Genomic DNA, 24,920 nt, shown 5'->3' on the forward strand with positions numbered 1-24,920 from the left:
TTGTTTTCTACCTGCGGGCCAAGGCCTCCAGGGTCAAGAGCGCTGGGAGGGGGCCTCCCTGCTCTTCCCAGGCCTGCCCAGCCCTTCTTTAATGTTGCTCACCTGGAACTGAGGAGGAGGAGCCTGGGCCGCCCAGAGTTAAAGCCCATCCAGCCAGCAACAAGCACCGGCATGTGACTGGGCTAGCCTGGATTGGAAAGGCTCCGGCGGCAGGCTGGTTACAGACAGCGGGCAGGCCGCTCCTTGCCCAGGGCTGTTCTACAAGGTCAGAGCCAGGTGTCTTTATGGCAGGGATCCATAAGATCAAGAAGGCTGAAGTCACCATTCAGAAAAAATCCAGTTCCTTTCTCACATACATCGTATGTAAAACACATTTTAAAAAGTTGGGGCTTCAATCACACAGTTGAAACCATCACATGTTGATTTCTGGCACCTCTCATACAGATTCCCTTGATCCAGAATCTATCTGGGGTCTTAAAATGCCTTTCCCATCCACCAGTAGTTGCATTTGGCTTCTTATGAAATTGAAAATGGTAATTAATTCCTTCTCTTTAATCTGTTCCTCTCCAATCCCTATTAATTTCAGATAGGAGAATAAGTGCTTTGTCTGCCAGCTCTCCAGAGGTACCAGTTTCTCAAGCTGTGACTATAAAACCCAGTAGCTTTCCTGGAGAAGTCAGGAAAGCCGACAACAATGAAGGCATTAGTGCTCACCCTCCTCTTCCTCCTCATTGCACTCACTGGAGCAAAAATATTTTCCAGATGTGAACTGGCTTCATTTCTGAAACAAAATGAGCTGGGTTACTCTCCGGACCATTTGGGCCAATGTAAGTTGACTCTCTCTATCTCTTGATCTGAGCAAGATCCAACTTTGCAAAATGGGGCAGATCTTTTCAAGTTCAACCAGGCCACCAAATGAATTAAAAGCTTCTTTTCAATGATCATATACTGAGGAGATATGCTTTCTGTTCATTTCAAATGAGTGGGGATATCTCAGTCTTCACCTGCACTAACAGCCTTATTGTCTATGAGGCTGATCAATTAGGCTGTTGCCTAATTGGGATAATTTCAGAACTGGGATATGGTTGCACTTCCTTGGTTGCTGTGTTCTCTTTTTACAATGATAGCTTAGCCAATTTCCGAAATGTTCTGGAATTCTGCAGACTTCCCTTGTTGGGAAAAAAAAATGAGACGATGGCTAAGCATTGTGTTATAAATATGTCTGTTTTTAAAAATCAGAATAGCTGTTTCATTTATAGTCTCAAGTAGGGTGGCATAGAAATCTAATTAATTAATAGGTTTCAGCCAGCAGGGAGATGACACGGAGCTGGGTCCTCTCCCCCCTGCTGTTTAATATCTACATGAAACCGCAGGATGAGATCATCCAAGGGCATGAAGTGAGTTACCATCAGTATGTTGATGATACTCAGCTATACATCTCCATCCCATGTCCACTCAGTGAAGCAGTGGAAGTAATGTGCCGGTGTCTGGAGGCTGTCAGGATCTGGATGGGTGCCAACAGGCTCAAACTCAATCCAGACAAAAAAGTGGCTGTGGGTATTGCCCCTCAGGGGACACATCCATCTGTTCGTCCATTACCCTGGGGGGGATTGTTGACCCCCTCAGGGTTCGCAACTTGTGTGTCCTCCTTGATCCACAGCTGACTTTAGAACCTCATCTTTCAGCTGTGGCAAGGGGGGGTGTTTGCCCAGATTCTCCTGGTGCACCAGTTGCAGCCCTATTTGGACAGGGAGTTTTTGCTCATGGTCACTCATGCCCTTATCACCTTGAGGTCCTACTACTGCAATGATCTCTAGAGGAGCTACCTTTGAGGAGAGTTCAGAAACTTCAAATCATCCAAAATGCAGCTGTGTGAATGGTTAGGGGCCTTCCAAGGCATATCCATATTTTTCCATCACTCCGCAGACTGCATTGGTTGCCAATTAGTTTCCGGACAAAATTCAAAGTGTTGGTTATGACCTATAAAACCCTACATAGCATCGGGCCAGATTACCTCTGAGACCGCCTTAGAAACATAGAAACATAGAAGACTGATGGCAGAAAAAGACCTCATGGTCCATCTAGTCTGCCCTTATACTATTTTCTGTATTTTATCTTAGGATAGATATATGTTTATTCCAGGCATGTTTAAATTCAGTTACTGTGGATTTACCAACCACGTCTGCTGGAAGTTTGTTCCAAGGATCTACTACTCTTTCAGTAAAATAATATTTTCTCATGTTGCTTTTGATCTTTCCCCCAACTAACTTCAGATTGTGTCCCCTTGTTCTTGTGTTCACTTTCAAGGTTCTCAACTCATAGAATTTATTACATTTACAGTAACCCCACCATCAGTAACCATCATGCATACAGAGAAATACAGTAAATAATGTCAATTGACCTTGACAATATTGAGTAAAACTCACAAGGAAAGTGTTTTATTTTACCAACTACTGCCATCTATTGTTATGTCTCATTCTTCCATTCTGTAGTCTCACTTGTTGAGAGAGACTGAACAACTTAGGCCAGTTTCACATGCCGTTGGAATTCTACATCAAACACATCACATGTGGCTTGTCAAATATGGAGCAGAAGGAGGCTGAAAGTCCCTGCTAACCTCAAATACTCATGGTTCATTTCATCATGCTGTTTGCAGGAGGTGGGAAGGGGAGGGGTGATGGTATCAGTTTTCAAGCCATGATGGTCCTGAATTTGAGTAGACCAAATATGCTTATCTTCCATGACTAAGTCCCAGGGACCTTGCTGCTAACCAATCTCCTTTTTGTAGGATAAAAGGAGTCAGTTTTATCAGAGAAACATCAAAATATCTATTTAGGAGGATGAAAGAAGAGAACAGACTGTTTACCTGTCATTATTTAGAGCTCTCATATTCCCAGCAAGCAGCCCACAGTTTTAACAACATAAAACAAGAACATGCTCTATAAAATCTGGCCATCAGAAACTTTACAAATGCCTTTAATAAGTACTTAACTTCAAAGTCCAGGCAATAAAACAATACAATTGTAAGCAACATCCACTGAAAATGTATAAAACAAATGCCCAGAGAAGGAAGAATTGGGTATAAAATGAAGCTTTAACCTTTTATAAAATAGGGGAGAGAGGGAGCCATCCTAGAAGAAAGAACTAGTTGCCCCCTGTTCTCCAGAAATCTTTAGAGATGGATATCTTGTACCTATTAAGAAAAACTGGGCCAATCACTTCACAAACTAAACACTTTCAGCCCCAGCTGATGGGACTAAGACAAGACATGACTTTTAGGACATGATAGGATTAAGATACCACTATTAGAATAGCAAAAGACACAAGGCTCATTACATTATACACACACATACAGGAGCATTTCAGAAATTGCACAATCCCCTAGCAGCATCTCAGAATGCTACAAAAATCCATGTACTCATCAAACCAATTTGTTAGCTGTCCCAAAACCACATGCTGCTGTTGGTTCTACTCATCTATAAGCCTTCTTTCCTAAAGCAGCCTCCATTTTATTCCTGGATCGCAACGGGACCTGCTTTTTCTTCCTACAGGGTCATTATAGCAATTTATAGTAATTTGAATCTTCCTTGTCTTTGATTCCCTTTTTAATCTATTCATTTCAGCACAGTCCATTATTTTCTTCAAGACTTCTCCTTCCATCGGTATCATATTTAATTTCCATTTTGGGGTATACGCTATCCGGGCAACTGTCGCCACATGTACAATTAGATATATTTCTTCTTTATTAAATTTCTCTGGTAAGATACCAAGTAGAAATATTTCTCGTTTTAACTCAATACTTTGTTTCAAGATTTCTTCAATCCATAATTTAATCGTAGTCCAATATTTTTTGGCTTCAGTGCATGTCCACCTCATATGATAAAAAGAGCCTGGTGTATGTTTGCCTTTCCAACATTTTATACATATTCTCTTTATACACTGTTGAGATAGTCATTTTATAATTCCTTTCCCATAACTGCTGTCACTTATCTAATTCTATCGTATGACCAACATTTCTCATCCATTTTCATTTGCCAGTTCTCCAAACTACTCAAGATTTCCACTACTGGTTCTCCAGAACCTGTCAGAACTTCTTGGATTTTTACCCCTGGTTTATCTATGTCATCAAGGTCACCTGAATGGTGCAAACTGGAGTGGAACCTTCTTTTTGGGGGGGGGGATATAAAATTTTTATTGTCTCCGGAGAGGGACGGCATACAAATCTAATAAATTATTATTATTATTATTAATAATAATTATTTTCACACCTTACAGAGATTCCAATTTACATACTTCAAACTAAAATATAATACAATACAATACTAAATGCCAAATTCTTAGTCAAATTAATCAATTTTTTCTAATTATTTATCCAATTTATTCTGGTATATATCATTCATCCTGTGCTACCTCCTTTCCAAATACTATCATCTGGATTTTAGATATTGTTCTTCGTTTTCATTTATATTTAAAGTGTCATAGCTATCTAAATTTGTCTATTTGCTATTTGCCTTGGACAGGAAATGAACACTTGGACACCAAGCTGGGTAAAATGGGTCGCTTTAATAAATATTAACAGAAAGACCTGCAGAGGTCGCTAAAAGTGGGCGGAGTTTCCTAAACACAAACATGCTTGGGCAACTAAATGGGCGAAACTCCATGCCAGGTCAGGGTGAGGCATGCCCCGCCTATACCCAGCCCGAAAAGCCACGCCCAGCGTGTGGGAGGGCTCAACCTGCATGACCCGGAACCGGAAATGACGTGGGTGAGCCCAAAGAGCATCCCCTTCACACCGCTCCATCCGGGGAGGAAGCATGAGTTGTGCGACGGGGGTGCCAATCATCTTACAAAAGATGCCCAAAGGAGAACACACAGTTGCTACTGATACCCTTTCCGCCCCGTTTCTGCCATATAGTGACCAAGTATATATACATCCATTGTTGAGTCAAAACCTATTTACATACAGATGCACCCCATAGCCACAAATCCTTTCCCTCAACCAGGATAGAGTAGGCGAAAAAACAATCCATAGCAAATGCTATAAGATTACAAAAAATTCCTACTCGGCCCCAAACCAGGTGACCTATAAAAAATACCCTGGATTGAGCAAAGGGTGGGTGGGTGTCTGTTATGTGGTGAGCTCAGGGGGCAAGGGAAGCTGGTGGGGAGAGCCAGCCCTGATAAAGGGCGCACTCCCCGCCCCCGGCCTCCCAGCGGCCACTCGGTAGTCAGGGCATTCCCACGTTACTGCGGTACTGATAGGCGGTACTGAGTTGGTTCCCGCCATCGGCAACTGTCAGCTGGGCATTAAATCGCCCAGCCTCTCATTTTTCATGACTGTGCCATCATGCTTCAGTCTCTTTCTAGCATTCTTAGTAAACACATTTCTGCTTTCATTTGAAAGACCCTCATTTTATCGTAACTGCCCTTAACAATAGAAATATCCGAATTTACTTCTCTTTAAAAACCCAGGAAGGAAAGGAAAAAAAGAAAAGAAAGAAAAGAAACACTATTCATAACGTATCTTAATCTATACATAGTGTTCTGTCGGGCTCTGTGGTAGACTCCTCCCAAAAATTCACAGGTACAAATTTCAGACACACACACGTTTGAAAATTCAAAACAATGTTCTTTATAATGAAAATAGTCACTTAAACTAAGCCCTCTTTTGTTATAGCAAAGAGCACTGGTCTCCAAACAAACTGGTAATTTGTACAAGTCCCTTATCAGTTCTGTGATACTTAGCTTGCAGCTGTGAGGCAATTCACAGTCCTTCTTCTTTCACAAAGTGAAACACACTTTGCTCTGGTTTAGTTTCAAAGCGGAGAAAAATCAGCACACAAAAGGTCAAAGTCAGTAAAGCAGTCAAAAATCACAACGATCAGATAATCCTCCACAATGGCCAGTGTTTTTAATAGGAAAGTGAACACAAGAACAAGGGGACACAATCTGAAGTTAGTTGGGGGAAAGATCAAAAGCAACATGAGAAAATATTATTTTACTGAAAGAGTAGTAGATCCTTGGAACAAACTTCCAGCAGATATGGTTGGTAAATCCGCAGTAACTGGATTTAAACATGCCTGGGATAAACATATATCTATCCTAAGATAAAAATACAGGAAATAGTATAAGGGCAGACTAGATGGATCATGAGGTCTTTTTCTGCTATCAGTCTTCTATGTTTCTATGTTAGTCAGTATTAGTGGACTTCAAATGTCCACAATTGTCATATAAAACCTTGATGTTCTTATTTAGTTTTTGATGAGCTTATTTAAGGGCCAACCATCGACCTGGTTTGTTAGCGGATTCGAAATGCACTTGCTTCACCATTTTTAATTTGTGGGAAAGTTGCTGTTGTATTATTAAGTTTATTTTGTGGTTGATGATTTTTATTTCTGCTGAAATTGAAATATTTTCAGGGTCCATCTGCAAAGCTTTTTCAGTATGTTCTAAAGATGTATTTAATTTTTGTAAGTTCTCTTGTTGTTGTTTTTACTTTTATTTGATGAGTAGGATATGTAAATTCCTCGGATGTAGGCTTTGGTGGCATCCCATACAACTTGTTGGGATGTCTCACCATTACAATTGAATTCAAAAAAAGTAGATAGATCACATTGTATTATATCTTGAAATTGTTGGTCATTAATAATTATTTGATACCTGGACCATCTTTGTGGCTTTTTATTATTTAAATTTCTGAAGGTTAATAGTAGAGGGTTATGATCTGCCCAGGTAGCAGTCTGTATTTGTATATCCATAATTTCATTTATAATTTCTAGATTGGACCAAGCCATATTGATACATGAGAAGGATATGTGCAGTGGGGAGAAGAAGGTATACTGTTTAGAGTCAGGGTGGTAATATCTCCAAATATCTTTTAGTGCAAATTCATAAACTAAAGAGTCAAATGTGGATGGCAGTATTTTCTTTTATTTATGTTTGGAGCTGCCTTTGTAATTATTAGTTCTGTCTAAAATAGTATTAGAATTTCCAATTATAATAAAATTTGTTATATCCAATTCTAGTATTTTTTTATGAAAGTTCTTTTAAAAAGTGGATTGGTTAGTGGAGGGAGTATATATTCCTATGATGTTGGTCATAGAATTCCTTTGCTTCGTCAGATGATGTAATTTTGTGCTTTTTGTCTATCAGAGTCACCATTATACCTTCAGGAATGAGCCATCTGAATGGGATATTGTTCTTGTTTAATTTGATGACTATCATTTGATATGGTTTTCTTTTGTCTCTGACATGTCTTGGAATTTGATGAAGAACAACAATTTCTCTACCTTTGTAGGATACCTTATTTTCTTTGGATATATTATATACCTCATCCCAGATAGTTATTTTAAGAAATCTGATATGAACTTCCTTTGGAAGTCTATGGCGTCTTGCATAGGAAGTCGAGATTCGGTAAATTTCATCTGTATGGTCAATCATTTCTTGGGGAGTCTTACCAGTAATGTTCGGAAGTATCTCAGCCATTGTATGAGGGAGATCATGGTGTTCAGATTCAGTAACATTTTGAAAATGGAGGAAAAACGCTGATTTTTCTAATTCGAGATTAATTATTGATTCTTCTAGATTTTTATTAATATACTCAGTTCTTGCTTAATTAAATTGTAGTCGCATGTCCATCTTTTTGTTAATTTCTTCTATGTTTTTTATTCTTTGGACATTCTGTGTTAGTATCCCTGGAACACCTTCTATTCTTTTGTTTTAAATAAGGAAGTGCAAACAGTTCATTCTATAGAAACAAATATTTACTATATCTTAACAAATATGCTATATATAATTAATTCCTCACATAAATCAAAATTAATTTAAAGATCAGTTGTTTGAGGGTTAAAATAAACTGTTTAGATATTAAAGTAAACATATTAGATATTAAGGTAAGTTATAAGTTTATATAGATAAATATAAATTTATTAGACCTATTCACTGTAAGATTAAGCTATCAAACGCAATCTAACTCTAAAAGCAATCAAAGTATTGTTTATAGACTTTTAAAGTAGTGATTCTATGGGTAAAGGAATAGAATGAAAAAAAAGGGAAAAATACAACTCCAAGGATAGGTATATAAAAGTACTTAGTGACTAATTCAACTTAAATTGAGTTAATATAAATTTAATATGAATTCAATATAAGTTTAAATTTAAATATTAAAGTAGTATATAAATAGAAAAGATAGCTAAGGCAGTAAAATATTAATTTCTTCTTTAGATACTTATAACGTTGTTTTGATTGTAGTAAGTCCTGTAAGTGTAGTAAGTTCAACAGATAGGTTAATCCAATAGATGATGTATCAGTTCAGTACATGAAACAGTCTCATTAGACAGATCCAATAAGTTCAAATGGCAAAAGTTCTGAGTATGTTCAAGAAAGTTAAATAAATAATTGATCAAAGGAGGATTAGTCTATTTTTGTTGTTGAAATTGACTAAATATCCAAATGTCCAAATATCCAAAAAGGGGTCCAATTAATATAAGTAGTGTCGTCTGAGTGTCCAAAGGTAAAGTCACATACATCTACAAGCTAGTTGGGTCAGTAATGAAAAGAGGGGGGGGAAATAACGAAAAGCAGAGGTTTCAAGGGTGGGGGGAAATGGTGTGGAGTAAACACACAAGGGGTATGTAGGAAAATTCCGGTTGTTATAAAGTTGTTATAAAGTCAATAAGGCCTGATTCATTCCATTCAAAGTGTTACTCCAAACGACGACAGCAATCTGAAAGGAACTCCTTTCTCTTACCTTCAACACATTCTAAAGTCTTTTGCCCTTTGTGGTCAGTATATCCAACAATCTGATGGTTTGAGAGTCTAGTACCGGGGTCCAGCGAAGGGTATGGTATTTTGTGCCTGCCCGGCTATTTATTGCAGAGTCATTGTCGCCATGTTTTTTAACTTGAAAAAAAAAGTCGAGTCACCACTTTCTAGTCAGTTAGAAGTTAGGAAAAAAGAAACCAATTTTCAAGCCACAAAGGGGTTACTTTCTTAAACTTTCGAAATCCAAAGTACCATCTTTCAAATCTAGTCCAGAAAATGCTCTGTCTCTACCATGGCTTCCTCTAATAAATCAGGAACGCCGCGCTTCCAGATCTGCCTGAAGACAGATCTCTTTGAGAGATGATCAGGAGGGATTCCCCGCTTCCTGATGGGCCTTCTGGCCACCGCCCTGGTGCGCTGGAATTTCCTCTTCAAAACCGTGGGCTCTACCGGTCCGCGGTTGCCCGATTCAGCAATCGTAGCTCTAAAAAAGCCAAAAGCAATCCCAGAAGACCAGGGATCGCCCGGCAGCAGTGTGACGTCACAACCAGAAGTCATTATTATTTCATTATTTTGTACGACAAGTATCTTCCATTAAAAAAGAAAGACCAATGTATTAATATTCTTCCCTAATCTAGACATTTTACACTGCCGTTCTTAGTGTGATAGTCTTCCCTAATCTATAAATCCCACTGCCAATCCCAGCGTAATTATCTTCCCTAATCTGTGTGTCACTGTCATATCAGTGCAATAGTCTTCCCTATTCTAATTATTTTCACTGCTGAGTGCAGTGCCATAATCTTCCCTAATCTATATATTTCCCTAATCTATATATTACCCCTAATTCTAAATATCTTCCACTATTCAAACTCAGTGTGATAATATTCCTTAAGATATTCATTTTAACTCTTCCTTGTTTCATCTGTCTTTCCTTATAATGCCTAACAAAATTAGTGCTAATTATTATCCCATATTAATCCTACTCCTGATATTATACCCCTCTTCCCTTTTCTTTTCCCCCCTTCTTCCTATTTTATTTATCACCATAAATCAGATAGGCAATTTATAATTCAATCAATCAGGGGGAAAAAGAAAAAAAGAGAGAGAGAAAAGAACAAGAAAGAAAAGAGAAAAAGAAAATCATCCAAAAATAATCATTATCAAATATCTCATCTATGTTACGAACAATAATCTCATTCATAAGCCATTAAATTTTCTCCTCTTGTACAGTTCTTCCATTTTACACTTTATAACACTTGCTTATATATTTGTACATATGAATAGAATGTATGTATTTTCATTAGTAAATTCCCATAGAATTAAAATATTAATAAATCCAATTCATTATGTATACTCAATTTTTTTTATAATGTATAACTTTCTGAGAAAAGAGTAAAGAGAAAAAGAAAGTGCTGATAACTTTTAGTATCTTCTGGATTTTCTTAAAAGTATTTAATTCTTAAAAGTATTTAATTTCAAATTATATTGTTCAGTGTAATTTCTGTCAAATCAGGCAGTCCAAATGTAATTTCAGTCAAATTGAGCAGTCCAATCAGATTAAATCAGTTCAAATCAGTTCAGTTCAGTCAATTTCATCTTGAGTATTTTCTTCCTTCCATGCATTAGCTGATCCATCATCTCATAGCCAAAAACCCTCAAAATCTTTAAACATATAACAAACTGCTAAATTTCTCTGGCCACACGATGTCGCTAGATAATCAATTTTCCAAGTCTTTTCTGGATAGTTTTTTTTACCGCTGTTTCCGGGTTTTTTGTGACTTGTTCTTCCAGTATTACATTCCTCTTTCTTTATATAAGTAAAAAAAAATAAAGCTTCCACAGCAAAAATTTAAGGTTCCAAATTCCAAAAGGCAAATTTCAAAGTAGACCAATTAGATAGCTAGAAAGAATCAAATGATGGGCAATTCGCTACTTTCAAAGCTTCTGCTGAAATGCCACATCACACAAATAGTTGCCTTCTTCAATCTCAGGCCATTTTAGCTCTGTCCAGCAATGAAGCACAAAAACAAAAGTCTAAAATCCCATTCAGGCACTCTCCGCTTACTACCACAGACAGGAAATCCCTTCTTCCTCTCTGTAAGTAATTCTTCCAACTCTCTTTCAATATGTAATTGTTCAGCTACCATCCCAGCGTCGTGTTGTCTCTGCAACTGTGTTGGCACAGGCATGGCTGTCTTTCCGGCTTCACCACAGCCAGTGCGAGACAAGCCACCCTTGCCGGAGAGATCCGGTCTGGTCCAAAAGGACCAGAACCCCTTGGCGATGGGAACTCGGGGACATTCGGGAATAGTCTCCACTGCTGCAGCCATCAGAACCTGCCCCTTCTCCGGTGTGGAACCTTCTTGTCCTTGGAACCAAAGCAGAAACAACCACTTCACAACATAAGGAGAACTAACACATCAGGACTAGATTCAGCAGCCCACCTGCATTCAAAAGAACCAGGCCTCTCTTTTGAAGACAACAAAGTCAATATTTTGGACAGAGGATCTGTAGTTTGAAACAGGGCATCTATGTCAACAGCTCTCTGTCAGCAGAAGGCGAGGGAGGGATCTATCGCCAATCTACAACACAGTCCTCCCAAAAGTTCCAAGAAGGCTCCACATCCATTTGCACCATTCAGGTGACCCTGTTGGCACAGATAAACCTCCAGGTGAATTTTTAAAGACCCACTAAAAGAATGCAAATGTCCATCGGTCTGCAAGGAATATAAATCCTTCCACTCCCCACCTTTCAGTCAGAGTTAAAGAAGTTTCTTGGATGAGAAGCGAAAAGTCTTGAACAAAAAACCAGAAAGTCCAATTGCCTCTTGAAAAAAGCACCTTTGGGACAATTGAAAAGGGTATATTCACTCTGTTCTTAACTCAGTCTTTCAAGGGAAGGAAATCCACTGCACCAAAATGTTTTGAATAGCCAATAGTCACAAGACCAACCTACAGTTGCAATTTCCATGAGCTATAAATGTGTTCAGTGTTCTGAACACAGCAGTTTTCAAAGGCTTGCAGCAATGAAGGTGATTTTTCTCATCTTATGCTGCTTACTCATAGCAAGACAGAAGGCTAAAATAATTGAAATTTGTGACCTTTATTACATACTGAAGTTTTATCGGATGGATCCTTTCAAAGGCATTTACTCAGAGCAGTGTGAGTTCTATTTCGGGTCCTCATAACTCATTTCAATTGTTAAGATTGAGGAGATCTAATTATCATCTACTATATTTTCCTAATCTCTCCTTCCCTCCATCTCTCTCTCTTCTGATTGAAGTAAATTTCAGCACATTTATTTTTTTTGTTTCTTTCAAATGTTTCCTTTAAAGCTAGGAAGTTCCACTGTCGTTGGCAAATGTTTTCAAATAAAAGGGTGAACATGGTACATAAGAAGGAAGAATGCAAAAAGCAAAACACATCAAGATACAATGAAGGAAAACTTAAAAACGTTGAAAATGTTTCTCAGTTTGTTAACAATGTCTGATGCACTGATTGCTGTTTTGCAAGATCCTAATGGCTAAAATTTAATTTTGAAAAGTCAATATTAAAACATCAGCATCTTTAAAAATGGATTTGATTTTTGGAAAAAATACCAAAAACTCCCATTTCTTTCCTTCTTCTCTCACTAGTTGTCTGTGCAGCTGATTACTCAAGCAGGTTGGACACTTTGTACTATGAGAACGTTTATGGCATTCCCCGTTATGGAATATTCCAAATCAGCGGCTTCGAATGGTGTGATAATGGGAGGCACTATTCCCCAAATAGATGCAACATGAGCTGTGATTGTGAGTGATTTACTTTGTGGGACGGGGTTGGTCGGTTGTTGTTGTTGTTGTTTTGCCCTTGCTTTTCCTTTATTGTTCAAAAAGGAAATGCCAACCAGAAAGCCAAACGAAATGTTCTGCAAATTGTTCTTCCAAATTCTAAATATAAATGTTCTGGTTACATTCCATTGTGGCTTTTCCCTGCTTGCCTCATGCCCTAGCAACATCTTTTTTCCATTTCAGTTTTTGCTCTGCAACCCTGTAGTGAATAAAGCTTCTTATTTCTTTCTCTTTTTTTGCTATTCCCCATGATGCTGTGCTCCTCTTGTCCTCCATCTCTTATCAGACAGACTTAAGTCTCCCTTAAGTAGGTAGTCCTCGATGTGCAACTGTAATTGAGCCAATAATTACAATCATAAGTGGTGCCAATCATTAAGTGAGCCATCGCATGATTCCACCTGACTTTAGCACTTTTTACAGCCATGGTTGTTAAGCAAATGTGCTTCTTGCTAAGTGAATGCTGAGCCATTAAGTGAATGCCATGGTTATTAGGCAAAGCCATTGTTCACTATGAATGTTTTTGCTGGAAACTGGAAAAAATACTGGTTTCTGGGAGGAAAACCCCCACATCAATTGGGGTCACATGTAAATGTGGGTGATTGTTAACCACCAAAAATGTAGTCACATGGTCGTCCGGGGTGGGGGGGGGGCATTTGAACTTTGAATCTGGGTCAAAAGTATCTATCAAGCTGAAGCCATTTTAGTTGGAGTCTTGGGCCTGCCACACTTTATGCTATTTTAAAATGTATTCTTCTGTGGGAATTTGGGAGGGGTAGTTGCATGAGGGATGTCTGCATGTAGCCATAACAAATTCCTTCTAGATGGTCAAGGTCATCCTTTGTCTTCACACTCCTGCGCCTTCACATAAGGAGATGGGAGTTGCTGCCAAATTGGCAGATGAAGATTGGTCAAGGTGATGGACTTGGGGGTGTGGAGCAAGGGCTTGAACTTTCAACTGGGTGGAGAAACCCCTGGGATTTCAGATTCAGGTTTCACCCAGATGTGCCAACACAGCTCTGCTAATAAATTTGAACTTTGAGAAATTATTTGCCTCAGACACTGATTTAATTTTCATTGCTATTTGTAGCAATAACACTTACCTGAATCTCTCTTAAAACTCAACCAGCTACCCCAAATCCTCAGGGTGCTGTTCAGGGCGCTGAGCCCCAAAGCTGACCCAGCAACAGGCGGCACAAAGACTCTGGGAAGATGGAGGAAGAAAGGAATGCCATGGGGAAGCAAGTAAGGGATAGATCCCATATTCATATCGACACCCTCTACATTCCTTCTAAAACCGTGGTGGAAGCAGAAGAGGCCACAGAGAGGGAACATCAGCTAGGGGCTCAGTGCAAACAGACAACCTCTGGGCACCCTTCCCCACAAGAACAAACCTCTCAAGGTGCTGAGCTATCCGATGGAGCGAATGTGGGAGCCATACCTCGGCACGGGATCAGCCTTAGCCCATCAGTAGAGACAGCCAAACTTCACACCAGCTGGATGTTCTGAAAGTGAGAAACCCCAGCCGCTGTCACACAGCTGATTGATGGTGGAACTCCCAAACTGTTCAGACAACTAAGCATGAGTTGCACCAACTCCCCTTCAGGACCTGAGATCACAAGATGGAACTTGGCCCAGCCAACATTCTCATTCCCGAGGAAGGATCCACTGGCCCAATTGAGTGGAGACTCTGCCTCGTTCCACACAGTGAGGAGCAAAACCCTGGAAATCTCTCCACTGGGGTAAAGCATACATGGGTGACTTGTCACCCCAATGCGCAGATGACCCAATGGCCTGGGCTCGGAAGCTTGCTGGCCTGGCACCTGGGATCATAGGGACTCCCATCCCCAAATCTGCCGCTGAACCTCGGCCTTGTACCCAGAAGGTAGGCTTTCTTCCCAGGCATAGGATGGGAACAGTGCCAATGGCGCCCCAGGACCCAGCAACAAGCAAATCCCACTCTGATGTTTGGTGAGGTGCCACCCCCTGTAGTACTTGATCCTGCCACGCAAGCCCAGCTGCCATTGCCAGCACCCTTCTCCACAGATGCAGCTGCGTTAGGAATAGTTCAGCCAAAGCATATTGTGGGGATATAATTTGGAGGGCCCCTTACTGCAGGCAATCATCCCACCAGCCTCACAGCCCCAGCAATCAAAGCAAAAACCCCAGGCTCCCAGCAGGTGCCAGTAGAATATCAAAACCTATAAGGGTGTTTAGCAAGGAAGACTGTAACTATCTCCCCATTCATCAGCCAACAGACTATGCAAGAGAGTTCGAGCCAAAGCTATGCTCCCACAGCCAAAGATGTAGTTGATGACACCAAAAGAATTAGAAGAACTAAGGAGATACATCAATGTGAATTTAGAACAAGGCTTATCCATCCAGAAAGTCAAGGGTTGCAGCCCTTGTGCTTTTCAAAGGGAAGGATGAGTGGGTCACAGTTGATGTCCATGGGATCAATGCTGTGTGTGTGCAAAACTCACACCCCCTCCCTCTCATGAAAGACTTGCTGAACCAATTGTCCAATGGTAAGATATTCACCAAATTGAACTTGAGGGAAGCATACTATTGCATATGCATTAGGGAGGGGGATGAATGGAAGACCTCCTTTAACTGCCCACTGGGGAACTTCCAATTCAGAGTGATGCCCTTTGGACTGCAAGGGGCCCCCATGGTCTTCATGCAATTCATCAATAAGTTGCTCCACCCCCACCTCTACAAGACGATGCTTGTTTATTTGGATGACATTCTTATCTTTAGTGAGACAATAGAGGAGCACGTGAAGCTAGTGCAACAAGTCTTAGGGAAACCTCTGGCTGCCAATCTGTATATAAAACTTTCCAAATGTGCATTTCACAAAATCTCTCTAGACTACCTAGGATCTCATATCTCCAGCAAGGGAATAGAGATGGATCCAGGAAAAGTGAAAGTGGTACTAGACTGGCAACTCACATGTACTTGCAAGCAACTTCAAAGCTTCTTGGGCTTTGCAAACTTTTATCAACAATTCATTCCAGTGTTTGCTGAGGTGGCACTGCCACTGACCATGGTGCTAAAGACCAGCCCATCATTCACCAAGCCAAAGTCTAACCAGCTGATTGAGGGGGCAATGGAATACCAAAAAGCATTTGAAAGGCTGAATCAATTCTTTGCCCAAGAACCAATCCTGCAACACCCTGACCCAGAATGGCAGTTCATAATTCAGTCAGACACCAGTGATGTGTCAGTGGCGGTAGTGCTGTTGTAGAAAGATGAAAGATGTCAACTCCTGCCATGTATCGAAAAAGCTCACAGCCACTGAGAAGAGAAGAAGCCTATGCAGTTTGGTGGGTGCTGCTCACTTGGAGACAATTCCTAGAAGGGGCAAGGTATCAAGGTATGGACAGATAATAAGAACCTCAAAGCATTGAAAATTGTCCTTGGAGAGGGGCAGCTTACAAATCTAATAAATCTTAATCTTAAAATTCCCAGGAAACTCTCACCAAAACAGGTATGATGGGCACAATACTTCAGGAAATTCAAATTTGAACTGAAGCATATCCCAGGCAGGGAAGAATTTATTGGCTGACACCTTTTCAAGAAGATCACAATATGAAAGCCACCCAAGGGTGGGCTATTGCCCATATGGTGGGGGGGAATGCAGGGGGGTAGCGAAAATGGAGCTCCACCCCAGGGCACCCAATTTGCACTGAAAGATGTTGAAAGAAAATGCAGGGCATCCTGCATAAGCCATGCCTACTGTGTGGTAGTAAAACTTTTGGTAGTCCTTCACTGCAGCCACCACTTCGACATCTGCATGGAAGGAGATGGGAGTTGCTGCCAAGTTGACGGATGAAGATTGGTCAATGTGATGAACTTGGGGGTGTGAGGACAAGAGCTTGAACTTTCAACTGGGTGGAGAAAGTGGGACTTCAGATTCAGGTTTCTCCTATATGTGCCAACATGGCTCTGCTAATAAATTGAAACTTTGAAATGATTGAGGAATCCTTTGCTTCAGGCTCTGATTTAATTTTCAATGCTATTTGGAACCCTGACTGTATCTTTTGAGGTTCATCATAAGTTGTAATGTTGGAACCACATCAGATCATAAGTTGGAGATTAATTGTTTTGCTATTAATGTAGTGCTCCCTCCTCCTTTATCCAATGCAATTCAAGGGCAGCATTAAGATATGTTAGACCAGGAGTGTCAAACTCAATTTCACTGAGAGCCACATCAGGGTTGGGTTTCACCTCAGGGGGCTAGGATGGGCGTGACTGGGGTAGGCATGACCAGCTCAACTTTACTCATGTTGGGAACATCTGTGGTGGCCCAAGTGCTCTGCCAGCAAAAAATAGGCTCCTGGGCTCCATTTTCAGCTGCGACATCCTCCTGCAACCCTCTGCCATCAAAAACAGAGCTTGGGAGGGCCACATGCAAGCTCCATTTTCTCTGGCAGAGGGTCCAGCCCTTCTCTTTTTCCAGGGTGACCCCACAGGTCAGATCTTAGTGCCCTACAGGCCAGATCCAGGTCCTGAGCCTGTGTTAGACTATCTTGCCTATTAGTTTGTATGGAAATCAGGTGACTGGAGGGACAGAAGCAAGAGAAATGAGTAATAATGGAGACACTCTATTTCATGCCATTATAGTTTTCTGACAATTTAAGAAAGTGGAGAGGCCCTTGATAGTGGCAATGATCATGTTGGTGACTGAACCTCCTGGTTGTTTAAAGGCAATTTCCCCACTAAGGGTTATAGCAATTTCTGGAGTCATCCTTATTGCTACACAAAGTAATGAGAACAGGCTTTATATCACTTCAGTGATAGATTGTTCATGTGCAACAATGGAAAAATAAAGAGATGTCAAATGAGGAAATGATAATTTTAAAAATTAGGGATTGTGCAGAAATGGATATGCTTACAAGGAAATTGAAAGGAAAAGAGGAATATGATTATTATGAAATATGGAATAGATTTTATAATTGGCTAAAAGAAAGAAATGATCAGTGAAGTAAAATTACACAGGGATATTTTTAGTAGTTTAATAAATGTCCTTAAAGTAATGTTATTTATAGTATAAGTAAAGACTATGTAATCATAACATTAACAAAACAATGTATAATGTACATATATCCGATAACAGTTTTTACAGAAAAGGGGCTATAAATGCCCCAAATGTTTGTTGTATGTCTGTTTTGTTTTATGTGTCCTTATTCAAAAACAATTTAAAAATTTTTAAAGATGTGTGCCAAGATAGCATTAGGAATATCATAGAGAAAGCTGCCCAAGACAAAACAAGATTAAAAGTATCTCTATGTTATTCATAGACTATTATTTACTAGTCAAATACTTTCTAATCAAACACTAATAATATTATTTAACTCCAAGTCTAAGTAAAATTAGAGAGCTATCTGGTATGTATGAGGATACTAGAAGTCACAAAAGTACACAGGATCTAAACGCACAAAAAATGTCTAATATAATTTACAGATGAATTGTTTGTTTGCTTATAAAAAATTGCCACCCATCTCCCCTATAAGGTGACTCTGGACAGCTTACAAGTTATAAAACAAGTAGAAAACATTAAAATATTAAAACTGCACACATTAAGATTATTGAAACTATCCTGAAACCAAAACTGAGGGAAGCACAGGATGGGGATGAGGTTTTTTTGTCTCGTTATCCATCTCTAGCACTGGGGCTCCAGTCGTTAAAGCCATGTTTTACTACCCTTCTGATAAACCAAAAAAGTGGGAGCACTTCAGTGGTGGGTTTCACATTATGTTATTATTGGCTTGCCGCATGCGCACCCTCTCTCTTTCTGCCTGTGTATGCCCAGTTTATGCACAGACCTGACTTCTGCACATGCATCAGCCTTCTATGTGCACACACTTTTCATGCATGTGTCTGGCCTCAAAAACATAGGCTTAAATAAGATGGCATAGAGCAGGGAAAGGGGGACAATCCTACCCGCTATTTCCGCTACCAGTTTAGGGGAACCGGTCCAAACCAGTGGAATACCATTTCTGGAGCAGTCCTCACCTCCAGTGAAAGACTTTTCCATAGGAATGGAACCCAAGTAGAAAACACTCTCTTGGATATGTTAATGGTGATCAGTTTCGAACATAGATACTTTTGATCATAAGACATAGAGATCAGATGTTGGGCGATTCCCTGGTGAAGATTGTGCTTCCCAGCTACCTTAGCTTATTTATTTTAAGATCAGTTACTAAAGTACTATAGATTAAAAACATTTTAGCAAATGCTAAAATAATTTATTACAAAGATTTCGTTAGTGTCTTTTAATGTTGACAACCCCATTCCTGGACAGCTGGCTATATTGATCTTTGTTGGCATGCATTACGAAAGCATTATTTACGGGACCGCCTTCTGCCGCATAAATCCCAGCGGCTGATCAGGTCCCACAGAGTTGGCCTTCTCCAGGTCCCATCAACCAGACAATATCATCTGTCAGGGCCTAGGGGAAGAGCCTTCTCTGTGGTGGCCCTGGCCCTCTGGAATCAGCTCCCTCGAACTGCCCCCACCCTCCTTGCCTTCCGCAAGAGCCTTAAGACCTATCAATGTCACCAGGCATGGGGCAATTAGTACATGCCCCCCCTTCTGACCCTTAAAAGCTATGTGTGCTTAGGATTGTGTAATATCAATTGTTTTTAACATAATGGGTTTTAGTCATAGTTTTAATTATTAGATTTGTACCTATATTGTTCTTATTGTTGTTGTGAGCCGCCCCAAGTTTCCAGAGAGAGGGGGGCATACAAGCCTTATTATTATTATTATTATTATTATTATTATTATTATTATCATCATCATCATCATCATCATTGTTATTATTATTATTATCATCATCATCATCATCATCATTATTATTATTATTAATTACCATATTTTTCAGAGTATATGACACCCTGGAGCATAAGACACACCTTAGTTTGGGGGGAGGAAAATGGGGGGGAATCTACCTGCCAGGTATTCATCTGTCTAGCATCCTCAATCTGGTCAGCTTTATGTGGGAACGGTGCGTCTTATACTCCAAAAAATATGGTAAAACAGAATAAAATCCATCTTCTGTCCCCTCTTGTTATTGGCTGGCCCATGGACCTATCATGGTCAGTACATTACTTGATGACATTTTTAGTCTAAGAAATCCAATTGCATTTTCTCACACCTGACTTATCTCACAAAACTGTTAATTAAAGGTAGGAATACTGGTAAATTAAAAAAAGTAGATACAGTAAGGAATAGATTAAAAAGAGCACAGCCTCTGTATGTCCCACTTCAATATGAGAGAGTCAGCTAGCATAACACACTTTTAGATTTAACATTCTTCATTGAAATTATCTTCACAGTACTCTTAGATGATGACATCGAAGATGACGCTTTATGTGCTAAAAAAATAGTCGAAAGAACAAAGGATATGAGAGCTTGGTGAGTGTCCAGTGGTGCTTTTCTATCCTTTCAGTTAGTGCTTTCAAGGACTGTTCTGCATTGCAGCTTTCACCAGTTTCTCTCTTCGGAAGAAACTGACTGGAAATGAAGTCTGTACATTAGCCATTGGCTTGGTAAAGTGTTATATATGGATGGCAGATAACGTGGCTCTGATTGGTGAATTTTACCTACCTCTTCTTTCCTGCCAATGTTAGGAAAACAAACAGGAATCCTCCCCCTCCCCCACCCCCACACTTTTCAAACAGGACTTTTGAGGATTGCAAGAAAAACTTCCAAGTTTCCTCTTCTGCTACCGTTCTATCATCCTATTAGTTTGGCAAATCAAGATTATAAAATATTTATGAAGATATTGGCAGATAGACTCGAAAATATCTTACCAAAAATAATTGAAGAGGATCAATATGGGTTTGTGAAGGGTAGAAAGATAAGCGATCCAATTAGAAATGTAATAAATGTGATGTACCATGCTACTGTTACTGAAAGGAAATTCGGAATTTTGAAATTAGATGTCTATAAAGCTTTTGATAAAGTTAACCATAGTTATTTATATAAATTATGTAAGGAATTAAATATGGGGGACAAATTTTGCGGAATTATAAAAGAGATTTATAAAGAGAATGAAGCATATATAAAAGTGAACGGACAAAGAACACAGAGAATTAAAATTCAAAATGGTACCAAGCAGGGATGCCCTTTGTCTTCAATGTTATTTATAATAGCAATAGAGACATTAGCTAATAACACAAGACAAGATAATACTTGGGTAGGGTACAAAATAGGGGAATTAGAAATGAAATTAAACCTATTTGCAGATGATGCAATTATATTGACCCAGACCCTGATGAAGATGATTAAAGGTATAAGAAATATTTTGCAATAGTTTAAACAGGAATTGGGATTATCGGTCAATATGGAAAAACCAGAGATTATATGTTTAAATACATGTCCGAGAGAGCAGATAGAAATTAGGAAAGAATCAGGGTTGAAGTTAGGACTAAAGAAAATTAAATATTTGTGGATTTGGTTATTGAGAAATCCAGCAAAAATCAAGTAGGTGAATTATAGACGAACATGGAGGAAAATGTTGAAACAGATGAGGAGCTGGAAAGAGAAAAAACTAAGGAGAATGGCTAAAATAAGAGCATTAAAATGATAATAGTTCCCAAAATGATGTACCTGTTTCAGGTATTGCCAGGGAGTATTAGCATCAAAGTTTAGGGAGTGGGATAAAAAACTTAATTATTGGGTTGAAGAAGATAAGAGACCGAGAGTAAGGGAAAAGTGGTTAATAGTTAATGAAAAAGAGGGTGGACGAGGAATTCCCTCTTTGGAGTTGTCTAGAGAAGCATTTCAAATTGAAAGATTAATGGAGTTGCAATTATTTGAAAATAAATGGGTGAAATTGGAAAAAGAGATAAATGGGATGAAGAATAGAGAATTAATTTTTATGAGGTGGAATAGGAGTGATTTAGATAAATTATTAGGTCCCATGAAACGGACTATGGAAATCTGGAAAAAATGGCAGGGGAAAATAGGATTATATAAATCAAAACTGTCATTGTTATATGTAATAAATAGAAATAATGAAACAAAGCTAAATAGGGTTCTAGCAGAATTGAAGGGAAGAGGGATAACTAAAATAGAACTGTTATATGAGAAGGATGGGAGGCCAAGTAGAAATCGTATAGAATGGTAGTTGGGTAAGGGAAGATGGCTACAAATAAATGCAATATGTAAATATCTGAATGAAAGGGAGAATAAAGAAGCACTATTTAGTTAGAGAAAATAATAAGAGAAAAAAGTGAGGAAACCAACGCACAGGCAAGTAATATATATAAGATGTTAGTGCAGTCAGACAGGGATGTAATCCAAGGATTGACTAAATGGTGGCAGAGTGAATTACAAGTAGATGTGCAAAAGATGAAAAATGTAGTGGAGAATATAAGGAAAACTAAGAATACAAGGGTTAGGGAAATTAGAAGAAAAATGTTACATAAGTGGTATCACACACCCGTTCAACTTGCATACTTTCAGCAGAATGTTAAGAATATCTGGGTGCCAAAGATACAGGAGCAGTGTTCCCTCTAATTTTTTTGGGGGGTGGGCGGAAAAGTATAGTGTCTGAGCGGCAGTCCCTTCGGGACTGGGCGGCAGTCTTTCCCTCTCACTCTTTCCCTCTCGGCTTCTGGGCAGGTTTGAAAAACTCTGAGTTGATGATGATTTTTAAGTGAGCCATTGCTCACTGCTCAGCTTAGAGGGAACTATGTACAGGAGTGTTCATGCATATGCTTTGAGAATGCCCAGTAGTGCAGAATTTTTGGCAAAAAGTGGAAGAGAATATTAATAGGATGTTAAATATACAATGGATAATTACTAAGGAAATGGCAGCATTAGTTAAAAGTAATGCGATGGGAGAATTTAGAGGAATTGGGTTGGAAGGATGTGACAAAATGGACAATGCAAAATTGGTACCGGTACATGGTGGACCATATTCAATTTGAGATTATGGATAAAGGGATGAATTCGGTTAATGAAACTGACTTGCAACAACTGATGAGATGATGGCAAGTAGAATATGAGACCAAGCTACAAGGAATAAATTGGAATCACTCTATAATATAGATATTTTGCTCTTGAGTTAAAATGGTATATATAAGATACACCCCCAATTTGGTGGTGGGGTGTGAATGCTTGTCTGGTGGTGGGTACTAGTCGCAGAGCACCTGTTTTATGTTGTTTGTGTGTGTTCATATTTTAAAGAAATCAATAAAAATATTAAATTAAAAAACATTTCTTCTTCTGCTTGGCCTCAAGGGGCAATTTCACTCTTTTGTTATCGAACATGTAAAAGGGGCATGCATAAGTGCACCAGCGTGCCTTCCGTCCCCTGTCCTTAATGTTCTTCAGGCATCATTCCTGTTTGAACCAGCAAAAGTGGAAAAACTATTTTTGATGCATTGAGATCATCTTTCCAGCAGGATGAGAACAAGTTGAGGACTTGGTCTTCTATTCTTGCCCTTCTAAAATGGTCTAATCTTGTGCTGGATCAGATAGGAAGTCTGGATCAGCCTCAAGGCACCAATCAGATGAATTTTATTCCCCGAGCAGCTTTTCCAAAATGGTGGCCCAAATTGAATTTCATTTCTTCTCCAAACTGCAATTTTTGGGGGACTTTCTATGGCCATGGTAGCTGAGGAGAGTACCCAGTTTTCCCCAAAATAAGACTTCCCCTGATAATAAGCCCAATTGGGCTTTTGAGTACATAGCATTAAAGTAAAGAGCTTATTTTACTGTTCAAAAAAAAATTAAGGTATTATTTTGGGGAAAACATATTAAGAAATGAACCAACTTGGGAGAGACTATCAAAAAATGGTTTAAGTGAAAAATATAGTCAAGAGTACATGTGCTTGAAAAAAAATCTCTGTTTCTTTCATTCAGTGACACTTTTGAAAACAATTTCAACAATTTTGAATATGTTTGAATGTCAATTATTTAATCAATTTGCTTAAGTTTTCCCATTTTGAGATGAGAATGTAGAATAAGGAGCTAATTGGAGAGAAAGATGGGAGGGTACAAAGAGAAAACATTGGCCGTCAATAATTTTCATGAATTTTGCAATAAAATTCTTATTGAAGAGTATCACTAATGTCAAAACAAAATAAGCTATTCTTTATGCTGGCAAAATAAGCTATTCCTCTATTTCTAGTTTTATTTGAAAGATATTTCTTAGTTAGATGAGACTTCAATCATTCAGAGCTATTTTCTTCTCACTTACATTAACAATTTATAATAGATAATTGAACTTTTCCCTCATTACTTTTTCAGGCCACTTTATCTGAAGTACTGCAACAAGAAGACCGTCCAATTTTATTACATAAAATGCCTTTTTGGTAAGAAGCATCCTAGATCCCAAAACTGAATTCGACAGAAGACAAGGCACACTTAGCTTGGTTATTGCTTTAAAACAGCCTTAAAACTTCAAAAAGAACTTTTAATGAAGTAGATTGATAGATGACAGACAGACAGGCAGGCAGATATTATAGATGAGAGAGAGAGACAGAGAGAGAGATGATGATGATGATGGTAGTGATGATAGACAATAGACAACAGACAACAGACAATAGACAATAGACAGGATATATGTAGAGATTGCATTTCCTTTGTTAATATCATATTTTATCATTCTATTTGAACAAATAATTAGTTTCCAAGAGGAAACTTCTTGATATCTTTCTCCTTAAGCTCTTTATGGATATCAGTTATCCTTGGTGAAACAGTGATTAGTGCAGTACAACAGGCTATTTCTGCTGCCTGCCAACTGCCTGCAATTTGGCAGCTCAAATGTAACCAGGCTCAAGGTTGGCTCAGCCTTCCATCCTTCCGAGATGGATAAAATGAGAACCCAGATTGTTGGGGGCAATAGGCTGTCTCTGTAAACCACTTAGAGTGGGCAGTAAAGCACGGTGGAGCACTATATAAGTCTAAATACTAGTGCTATCCATAAAAACAGATCCTAAGCTTGTTCCCAATAATTGTCAGGGACAGGGGGATCTTGTTTGAATCTGTTATTCTTCATTTCATCATAGGTGCAGTATATGCCAAACAATTATTTGAGTATTTTATTTGAAAGCATATTTTAGGTTGTTCTAGAGTTATTTTTATGCTCCTTTTACTTTTTTGACTTTTTAAAAATCCAATAAGATGTAGAAAAGTTATTTTATTGTTGATTTATTACATTTATTATTATTTATTAATTTTGTTTGCCACCCAACTCACCATGAAGGGATTCTGGAAAATATTGCAATATTAAAGCTATGCAAAAACATGTGTATAATAAGAATAAAATACTACAAAAATGGCATTTATCAGCTATAATTAAAAGATAAGG

General features: G+C 38.9%; 1 protein-coding gene across 1 annotated transcript; it reads left to right on the forward strand.

Annotated features, from left to right (window-relative positions):
- Window positions 1-694: 694 nt before the first annotated feature.
- Window positions 695-24,106, forward strand: LOC139159481 (lysozyme C-like). Its single transcript, XM_070736798.1, has 5 exons — window positions 695-827; window positions 11,829-11,924; window positions 12,398-12,553; window positions 19,933-20,011; window positions 23,858-24,106. Exons 1-5 carry the CDS (start codon window positions 695-697, stop codon window positions 23,949-23,951), a joined length of 558 nt encoding a protein of 185 aa, XP_070592899.1. The 3' UTR covers window positions 23,952-24,106.
- Window positions 24,107-24,920: the final 814 nt, after the last annotated feature.

Source organism: Erythrolamprus reginae, chromosome 2, assembly GCF_031021105.1.
Source record: "Erythrolamprus reginae isolate rEryReg1 chromosome 2, rEryReg1.hap1, whole genome shotgun sequence".
NCBI classification, from domain to species: Eukaryota; Metazoa; Chordata; class Lepidosauria; order Squamata; family Dipsadidae; genus Erythrolamprus; species Erythrolamprus reginae.